This window comes from Cucumis melo, chromosome 5, assembly GCF_025177605.1.
Source record: "Cucumis melo cultivar AY chromosome 5, USDA_Cmelo_AY_1.0, whole genome shotgun sequence".
NCBI lineage: Eukaryota > Viridiplantae > Streptophyta > Magnoliopsida > Cucurbitales > Cucurbitaceae > Cucumis > Cucumis melo.
This window is the reverse complement of record NC_066861.1, coordinates 24,112,321-24,123,429: the sequence shown is the minus strand read 5'-3', so window position 1 is coordinate 24,123,429 and position 11,109 is coordinate 24,112,321. Positions and strand designations below refer to the sequence as shown.

The 11,109-nt window shown below is 34.8% G+C and overlaps 1 protein-coding gene across 1 annotated transcript; it reads right to left on the bottom strand.

Moving 5' to 3' along the window:
- Positions 1 to 9,069: 9,069 nt before the first annotated feature.
- LOC127149584 (uncharacterized) lies at positions 9,070 to 10,056 on the bottom strand. The gene has a single exon (XM_051085358.1). It carries the CDS (start codon positions 10,054 to 10,056, stop codon positions 9,070 to 9,072), a length of 987 nt encoding a protein of 328 aa, XP_050941315.1.
- Between the last annotated feature and the right edge of the window lie 1,053 nt (positions 10,057 to 11,109).

Genomic DNA, 11,109 nt, shown 5'->3' with positions numbered 1-11,109 from the left:
TTATCGTCTCTTGGATTTGACCACAAGATCATCAACATAGCACTCAACATACTTATGCAACATATCGTCAAACACTTTATGCATAGCACGCTGATAAGTAGCACTAGCATTTTTCAATCCAAAAGGCATCACCTTGTAGCAGTATATTCCCGTTGGAGTTCTAAAGGCTGTCATTTCTTCATTTGAGAGGACCATTTGTATTTGGTTATATCCAAACTATCCATCCATAAAGGACAGCACCTCGTGTCCAGTAGTAGCATCAACCATGATTTATGTGATGGACAAAGGAAAATCATCTTTAGGGCATGCATTATTCAGGTCACAAAAGTCTACATAAACGCGAAGCTGCCCAATTTTTTTTTTCTGACAGGGACAATGTTTTCTATCCATGTTGGATATTTGACATCGCCAATGAATCCTACTTCAATCAACTTAATAACTTCAACCTCAATTTGAGGAATAAGCTCTGGTTGAAAACGCAGTTGCACTTGCTTAATCGGCCGATACCTTAGCTTGATTGCGAGATGATGGACTGCTACTTTTGGATCAAGTCCTAGCATCTCCTTATACAACTAAGCAAAAATGTCCCTATACTTGGCGAGCAAACTCATGTACTTACCCTCCTCTTCACTAGAGAGAGATGCACTAATGAAAGTTGGGCGTGGTTCCTCTATTGTACCAAGGTTTACCTCTTTTAGCTCATCCTCTAAACTCTATGGGACATCTTTCGCATCTTCTTCAAGAGTTTCAATCTTTGATTCCTCAATAATGGTGATGTAATGACATGAGGTTTCACCTTCTCCTTCTTCTGAGCCTTCATTTTCAGAATTAGTTAGTATAACATCATGCCTTTTCACCTTCAACGAACCTTGACTTGTATTAAGAGTAACAAAAGTTTTTCTTTTCACTAGGGAAGGAACATTGCTACGAATTTCTCCCTCTCCTCTTGTCTCACAAGAAAACTCCTTACCATGGCAATTCTCAACGTTTGTATGCTTAATTCGGCGCCAAACTAACGCGCGAGATGTTGATTCCTTCTTCTTTGTATCTATGCTAGAACCAGTCTTGACATGTGGGCCTCCATTGCTAAAACGATTAAAAATTGAAGCACAGGGTGTTTGTACATATTTTTAAGTCATGCTTAGCCTTTCAAATGTTAATGATCTTGTAGTCGTCGAGGCCTGACATGTGCTTTCTCTTTTCTAAAGGTCGTAGTTAGCCTTTAAAAGGTCAATCATCGATGAATGCTAGATGTTGACTGGTGATCTTTTCTTTCTATCTTTGTCATGCTTGGTCTTTCAAATATTGGGGCGTGTGAAACATGCGATCTAATTCGGTCAAATGTTGAGGTTCTTTAACTATCACCTTTTTTTTCTTCCATACTATCAACCTCCTCTATAGTTATATGATTTATGTCAACCACTTTTTCTTTCCCCTTTCTAGTTATACGGATTGGCTTTGGCGACTTGTATTCGAGTCATTTTTTTGACACGGGTATAACATGTACTTCCTGTAACAGCTTCTTTTGGGTTTAGGAGAGTTCAAGTTGTTCATGAATTTTCAAGCTTTTGAACTCGCGTGAGCTATGAAGTCATAGTCTACTTTTGCCATCAATTTGTAAGCCTTAGGGTCGAATTCGTCTTTTGTCTGCCTTTGGGGCAAGTGTTCTTTCATCAAGTCTATCTTTATTTCTTGTTTTTTTATTTTGGTAAGCGGTGTAGTGAAGCTTTCTTTTAGAACTTTGATGTTGCTAACCTTCAAGCCTTTTAGGGACTCTACGAATGGTGACTCGCCTTTCTTATGTTTCGACAAAGGGACATAACACAAAATCGGTGGGTTTGAAGTCTTCTCATTCATTAAGATCATACTTTTTGTGGTGCTCGTAGATGTCTCACCCTTTCCAGAGTTAAAGGTTCATTTACTTTTATGTGGTTCTCTACTTGCAAGTGATTTCAATTGTAAATTATCTTCTCTTTTTACGACAGGAATTTCTGCAGGCACGGCTTCTAGTATATCATCATTCTTCAAATAATACTTTGCATCTACGAAGTGGGACTCAGCCTTTGAGAACGGTTTAGAGTCGGCTTCAACCTTTTTTACGCCATCTTGATAAAATTTAAAGTACTGATGCAGTGTCGAAGTTACTACTCAATTTCCATGAATCCAAGGACGACCGAGTAACAACTTATAAGTGGTCCTTAAGTATATAACATGAAACAATACACTAGCCTTTAGGTCACCAGTTGTGAGTTATAGGCGTATCATGCCTATTGCTTTTTGGCAGCCCTGGTTGAAACCGTATATTACCAGCTTGCTATTTGAGAGCTTGTCCATCAAGATGCCTAATTGCCTCATAGTCAACTTCGGCATTATGTTGACAGCAGATCCAATTATCAATGAGAATCCGGTCGACTCTATTCTCAAACGTATCCAAAAACATACAAGGGTCTATTATGAAGTTTAGATCCTAATAGCAAATCCTCATCTGAGAAGTCTATAGACATGCAATAAGGAGTACTTTTGTATGTCGCAGTTAGAGCACTTGAACTTGGTGCTCCTAAATTTAACAATGCATCAATAAGAATGGTTTTGGTTTCTTGAGGAAGTGATAACAAATCATCCACATTGAACACCGATAGGTCTTTTGACAGTTCCTTCTCCTCTAGTGATCTTGGAGGGATGCTTTCTTCCTCCGTTGCGTTGATAGCATGACACGCAACGACTTATGGGTTTTCATTCTGATGATCACAAATGAATCTTGTTGGAAAGAAGTCTGCCAAGGTTATTAAGCGTTAAGGTGGAAAAGCTTAGGCTTTCGAGTCTTCTTTTTCTTCTTATTCTTTTGAGCCTTATACCCTCTTCTATAATTTATGTAGGAGTGGGACTCTTTTTGGGTCGGAGTCGACTTTCTTTTCTTTCAATGGGTCACAACGATCCATCCTTCATAGTCTTCTTTGACCAGTCTTTCTTTACCTTAAGAATCCTTGGGTGCTTCTTGATAGAATTGGACAACTATAGGCTCAAAGGTCTCGAACTGGACCAAACTTTCCCTTTGCTCAAAAATCAATCTTGACGAAGGAGCCTTTAACACTATCATCACTATAGCATAGTTTGTTTGAGTTACCTCCTCTAAGTCTAACTCGATTTTTTTCTCACGAGCTAATCTTAGAATTAGCTCCTTTAGTACAAAACATTTCTCTACCGAGTGATTGATGACCCGATGATACTTGCAGTAGTTGGGATCATCTACTTTTCCTGCTTGCTCAGGTCACTTACATTCTAGCAGCTGGATCAGCTACTTCTCTAGTAGTTGTTATAGCATGTCTACAATATCTGAATCAGGAAATGAGTAAGCTTTTTTCTATCTTTCTTTTAAAGTCAGACATCGTCTCTCGCTTCCATCATCCTTCTTTTCTTTTAGAGAACTTTAGTGGGGTCATGTTTACAACCATAGATTCCTTAATGGTGCTCTTCACTATCTTTTTAGCATCATTCGTCTCTTTCTTATCTTTTCTTACTTCAAGAACAGAAAAACCCTTAGTTCCTCTACTAGCGATGCTTAACTCTATATCATGAGCGCGAGTTGCTAACTCTTCAAATGTGCGAGGCTTTATTCCTTGTAAAATGTAGAAAAGTCCCCAATGCATGCCTTGGGTGCACATTTCTACAGCCGACAGTTCAGTGAGTCGATCTTTATAGTTAAGACTCAGAGCTCTCCATCGGTTGATGTAGTCAATGACTCGTTCTCCCTTTTGTTGTTTCGTGTTTGTAAGCATCATCATGCTTACGATTCATATGGTGTTGTAGAAGCAGTTGAGGAACTCCTTTTCTAGTTCCCAGCTTTCAATGACTTCCAGCTCCATATAAGTGTACCACTCAAAAGCATTTCCTTTCAAGCTTCAAACGAACTGCTTGATAAGCTGGTCTTCTCTTGATTCTACATTCTCGCATGTTTCGACAAACTGGGCGATGTGCTGCTTTAGGTTGCCCTTTTCATTGAACTGCTGGAATTTTGGAGGTTGGTACCCAAGCGATATTCTTAAGTTGTCGATTCTCTTGGTGTACGGCTTAGAGTACATGAAATAAGTTTTCGGCGGTCCTCCATACTGAGCTCTAATTGAATTTGTGATCATATCCTGTAGTTGCTAAACTGAGAGAGAAACAACAAAGGCTGATTGTTATTGTGGTTGGTTTTCTTAAACCACATTCTTCTCTTTATCACCAGCTTTGACAATAGGAGTTTGACTCGACTCAGCAATTTCACAAGTCTACATCTGCTCCCTCAAAGCTGCGATTTCATGGTATTGTTCCTCAATAACCTTCATCAGGAGATTAATTTTTCTCTCCATCTTCGCCATGGCAGCCTAGATCGTTACATCAGTCATGATGACAAACATTACGTTAGGGTGTGCTTCCCTCTTTGACATGCTAGAGGCGGAATTAGAGTTATCATACAAAGGCTTTTCCTTTATGACAATCCCAACTTTAGGAGACTCCATCAATTGCTTAAGAATGCTCTGTACGCTGGTAGAATCTTGATCCTACTTCTTGATGATTCCCTTAGAATGATTGCGAGTGACAGGTCTTGTGTAAGTGTCGCTTGCAACAGAAGATTTGGATGCAGCCTTCTTTGATGCTATTAATTTTCTTGTAGATTTGGATGACGAGAGAGAGATGAAAGGTAGAGAGGTCCCACACTGGACGTGTCAATTTGTTCACATAAGATTTTCGAAGGAATTTGATTCGTGGAATTGAACTTATGTTGATGTTGTATTTATGTTGATTTGATGCGGTATGGTTCAATCTCTAGGATTTAATCCTCTGATTTCTCTTGACGCTCACGCTTGATTTAAGGAAGCAAAGCACATGATGTTCTTGAAGTTAGAGTCTTGGAAGAAAGCTTGTATCTTCAAAGAAACTTCAATCTTCGAGGGCGATCGACTCAGAAGTTAGGGAGTCTTGTAGCTCTTGGAGAAATTCTCTCTAGACCTTCTGGAGTAAAAAAATTTCAAACCCACAAATGAAGAGAACTCCTCTATTTATAGAGTTCTCTGGTGGACTTTTATGGACTTGGGCCTAGTTGGTCTTGGACCAGACCCATGGGCTCAATCACATGGATTTGGGTGATATCTAACATTTGGGCTAAATTAAGCTTATTTTTTGGGCTTAATTGAATTTTAGCCCAAGTAAATAATATTTAATTGAACAAAAATAATTAATTTGATCTAATTATAAAGACCTGTGACATCATTAGAATTAACCAATTTGTCTTTAAATTTAATTTTGAGATACATGCCAATTTTTAATTAATTCCAAATGCAATTATTTTGGTAAATGACGTGGCAATTTGTGATTGGTTTCCAAAATTTCTTATTCAACAATTTTATCAGATGTTCTATTTTTTACAATTTTCCTAAAATAAAGAAATTATAAAAACTTAAAATTTTCAAATTTCTCCACTTCCTCCAAATTTCATAGATTTCTCTCTAATGTGTGTATTACAAATCCACCAAATGCTATATATATAGGCAATTTGGTAAGTTAAGAGCTGAATTATAGGGTCACTAAGAGTGGATATCTTGAAGAGTACATATTTATCAAGAGAATTAGGTATAAAGGGAACTGAGACATAGTGGACACTAAGCATAGTAATGGAAATCTATATTAAAAACATTTATAATAATAATATTTTTATATTTTCATAATCAAAATATTGAATTTAAAGTATAATTAATTAAATTAATTGGTTTTTAAAACTATTTAATGCTTTTAGCGTACACTTTAATATGAAAGGTCTATAAATGTACGAATAAATTTGAGTGAGAAAATAAAAGATGACGATGACAATGACAATTCTTCTTTTCATCCTTTGGATTCAATTTTTCATTATTACTCTATAAGGCTTTCCCCGGTCTTTTTGAAGTGCTGAATCTTTTCTCCACTCATTCCAATTTCTTTGGGTTTAATGGAATAGATAGTGCATTTTTTTAAAAAAAAAACAATTGAAAAAACAAATAATTTACAAATAATTTTTTAGTAGAGTGTTTTCGTTACTTCTCCTTTTTTGTTTATATTGTTTAGTGTAACAACCGAATCGATACGTTTTTTTACGTACAAGTTTCATACAGGGTGAACTATGCTTATTTTGATAATGATACATTTTTACTTATAAAACTCACTCCATTAAAACTCCTTTCTACTTTGACTATTTTAAATAATATATATATATATATATATATATATATATATATATATATATATATGTTCCAAGGATGCTACAAAAATGCACATTAAAAAATATGTTAATGCAAAATTAGGCACGACCAAATTGTCTGTTGAAGTAATTGACTAAGCCAACTAGACTACTCCGCGATCTTAAAATTTTCAAGTTAAATAATAAATTAAGTTCATAAACTTTTCAAATATACGTCTAATAAAGAAGATGTGATCTCTTAAACTGTTAACTTTTAACTATGTGACTAAGAGATTTTTGTATGGATAACCTCCCCGTGGAGTGCTTTGTTGTTAGTGGCTCATCCCTCAGAAATGTATGAAACCTAACATTTTAATTAAGTCGAACTTCTTACTACTTGAATCACATTAGAGATGTAAGATATTTATCAATCTCTATAACTTAACAACTATCCTACTAAAAATGGTCATCTTCCTGGAAACTCTAATTCATATCAAAACATGAATTGTATTTAAAAAAAAATATGGACAGAAAATTAGGCATGCACGGCGAAAAACGAATTGAAATAATACTCTAATTGCAATGATTAACATGTTAGAAACCTTAAAATAAACTAAAGTAGATTAGGGTTTTAAGAAATTTTACCTTGGTAGCTTTCAATTTGCTCGATTCTTCTTACAAACTCAAACAGACCACCATTAGAATTGACCCACTATTCTTTGAACTCAAAACCGAGTTGTGGGACCTAGTGGATGAAAGAACTGAGAGAGAGAAAAAGATGAAAATTTGGAAGAAATTTTAGTGTTAAAAGAAGTAATTTCTTGTAAAGAATCTCAGCCTAAATTCTCAAAGTGACCAATCTTTCACAATGAATTTGGAAGCCCCATATACAAATAACATGCAACAACTGCATGATACTCTTTGTCAAAGGCCAACAACACATAACCCGCTTAACTTAGTGGGTTTAATGTCAACTTCTCAAGCCAACACCTAACTCACTTAAGTTAATCTTTCACAAGTTATTTGTAACCTCAACTGGGTAAAAATATCGTTTTACTCCCATGATTACATCTTGTTCCTTTAGTTCCACTAATCATTTAAGGTCCAACCTATAAACCAAATATCTCTCTCGAGCCAATGAGAGGGTAGGACCCCTTATTTAAGACTTGGATTCAGTACGTAAGGAACATCTTATCTACTGACTCTAAAGCGGTCAGGAGTGAGTTCCATCATGCACTTTATGTCCCAAATTATCCACCCTTTCTACCTCTAAAACGTGAGGGTTTATTGGGACAACACTGATGAGTTGTCCTCACTCATGTAGATCTAAGGATAATCTCATTTAAACATGAGTTCACAGTTAACTTAAGATTAAGATTATGTTACCTAGGTCATCGGTGAGTTTTATAAAGTAAACTGTATTATAATGTAAAAGTGACTATTTCATGATTTAGTTTTATGTGCATTCATTACATATGATGTCCTTATTTTCAAGTCTCTACATAAACGAATCAGGATCACATCATTTGTAGTAGCTACAAAGTGGGTCACATTCATAATATCCCTAGAATAGGGCATCCAACCTTATTCATATACTATTGACCATTTATGTTATATAAGCGAACTTGATTCATGTTTATGTCTCTACGTAAAGTTCAAGTTTACTTAAGATAATCTCATGACCTTGGTTTATTGGATTCAAGATTAGAATATTTAATTTCACTGATAAGTTTTCAATAACAACTTTATTGAATAGAATATGATTTTAAAGTTACAAATAATAAGTTTTAGAATATAAATTCCAACAAAAATAATATTATTTTAATAAATAATAACAAAAGAATATTTAAGAAGAAAAAGATTTAACAAAAATAAGTGTACAAATCGTGGATCTAGTCCACATTTTCCACCCATGTGGCACTACGTCTTGCCTCTACTGTCACTTCAGAGAGTGAACCCCCGGTTATTGGTTTTGGAACTCATGGACCTAGTCCATGATTTCCACGTAGAAATTATAAATTTTATTACCTAATGAATTTTAAAGGTATCATTGGCTTAATAATTTTTTTCTATCAACATGATCATTGTCGCATCTTACATTTTGGGTTCAATTTCACCAAAGTAATTTCTACTTTAAAATTTTAAATATTGCTTATGGAGTACTTTAATTATTTTTGTTTATGTTTATAAAACACCAAAAACATGTAGTAAAACACATCATAGAAAAATTATTAATCAAACTATATTTAAAAAATATATATCAAGTAAAAACTACATAAGCTAAAAAAAGAGATGCCATTTGCAAGAAATTGAACTCAAGATAGAAGATGGGTATTCATTGATGATGACAAAAAACCAACTAATAGGTAACAAAATTTATAAATTCTATATAGAAATTGTGGACTTGATCCATGATTCCATGTTCGCGAGTTCCTTTCTCCAATGTGTAGTAGGGGTAAAACGTGATGCCACGTGGGTAGAAATCGAGAACCACTTTCTATAAATTCTATACGAAAAACTTGGATTAGTCACGATTTACACAAATATTTTTATCAATATTTTTCAATTTGCTGTATTTTTATCATTTATTTATATTCTCATGTAATTTTGAAATAGATAAATTAAATGAATCTATTTTTGTAATTTTTTTAAACAACAATATTATTCTTAGAATTAAACCTCAAACCAACTTAGAAAGAGCTAAAGATAAACAAATACGAAGTAACAAAATAATGGGTTTCTAAGTTTCAAAAGTAAAAACAAATAAATAAACAACTGCAAAATTAATCAAAATAATAAAACAAAAATTCACGAAGCCAATTCTATTCCAATTAAATCATCAATGAAAACCAATATAGAAGAAGAAGAAAAGAAGTTTAAACCATGACAATATGATCATGATCCTCTTCGTTTTCCACCCTAACAAAATCCCTCTTCCTACACTCACAGTAAAAAACCGTTGTTACCACATACCCGAAAATAATTACCATACCGTACAAAGAAATTAACCCGATCTTATCCCCAACGCTCACCGCCACATTCGTCGTCACCGCCGCCGTCGATCTCATCCAATGATCGACCCCATCCATAAGCCCCTCCATCTCCGACGAGATCAAACTCGACGCAAAAAGAAACATCGCTGTAAGAATCGAACCACTCAATCTCCGATCCGCCATCAACGCCGCCGCATAACGAATCGCATCAAAACCAAATCTCTCTTCGGCAATCGAAACAACAAGCCCTAAACTCATAATTGAAATCAAATACACCTCGAAAACAACGCCAAACACCAAAACCACAAACCTCAAAGCCGGAGACGGAGAAATCGAAGCGAGCGTGTTAGGCACAATAGAGTAGGCTACGAGAATCGTGTAGATGCAAATCGTGGTAACAAGAGGACGAGTCCAGGAGTTTTTGAAGCCGGAGAGAGCGGATTTGAGAGAAGGGCGTTTGGATTGGAAGGAGAGAAGAGTGGAGGAGACGGTGGAGACAGCGAGGAAGAGGGAAAAGGCGTAGATGGGGAGAAAGAAGGCGGCACGAAGACGGAGGAGGGAGAAAGCGTCGTTACGGGACTCGGAGAAGACATGACGGAACTCGAAACGGGTGGGGGAATGGCGGAGGACGGATTCGAGGTGGAGGATGTGGGATTTGAGAGGATGAGAGGAGAGAGAAAGGGTGAAGAGGAGGAGAGAGAGAGGGAGAGAGAGGAGGAGAAAGATGGAGAGGAAATGGCGTTTGTTTCTGGAGAAGATTTGAAGGGAATGGAAAAGGATTTTGAAGAAGAAACAGAGAGATTCACGAGGAGAAGGAGGAAGATGATGATGAAGATGATGATGATGAGGAGAGTCTTCTCTTTCAGACATTTTCTTTTTCCTCCGATTTTCCTTCCCTTTCTCTTTCCTTTTTTAAGCTTTTTTTTCTTTGGCCGTTCGTTTATTTTTTTGTTCTTTTAACCGTTTATTCAATTGAAACAAACCCTAGAATTCAATCACTTTTACACTTCATTTTTTTTATTTCATCGAATTGGATTTCACTTTTTGATTACTATTATAATTTTTAGGCTAAAAAACAGCAATTTCTTTTCCTAATTTTCTATAAATAAATACTTTAGTGGGCAACCATTTATTCTCTATAATTTTTCATCTAAAATAATTTAGTAAATATTTTTTTAATCTATAAGAGGTCATTTGGGATAAAGACCGGATTATGGAGTTTAGGACTATGATAAACTTAGGGTTATGATAAGATGTGTTTGGGTAAGGGTTATGTGGATAAGGTTATGATAGTGTTATGATAAGATCTATTTGCCGAGTTATGTAGGTAGTGTTATGATAAGATATATATATATATATTTAATTTATATTATAAATCCGATACACAAATTTCGTATATTTAATTTACCAAATCGTCATAGTTTCATAAAATAATTTGCCTTAATTTCTTTAAATACGACGTTCATTTTCAACATTTTTTTAAGTAGTTACGTGCGAATAATTTTTTTAAAATCCATATTTTAAATCCAATACACAAATTTTGTATATAAGCGCCCTAGTTTTTGTAAAACAATTTTTCTTAATTTATTTAACTAAGACGTTCATTTTCAACATTTTTTAAGTATATGTTACGTTTCAATAAATTGATTTTTATGAATGTGACATGCAACCCATAAACATGTAAATAAGTGCAAATAACAATTAGAAATACGAGATACTAGAGATAATGGGGTTGAGATTGATATCAAAATTTATTTACTTTCAATCAACTCTATGTTCGAATTCATATTAATATATCTGTGAAATTAAAATTTTGATATAAATCTCACAAATACTATGAGATTGATATCAAAATTTTAATTTTACAAACATATTAATATGAATTCGATAATATAGTTGATTTAATGCAATTAAATTAAAATT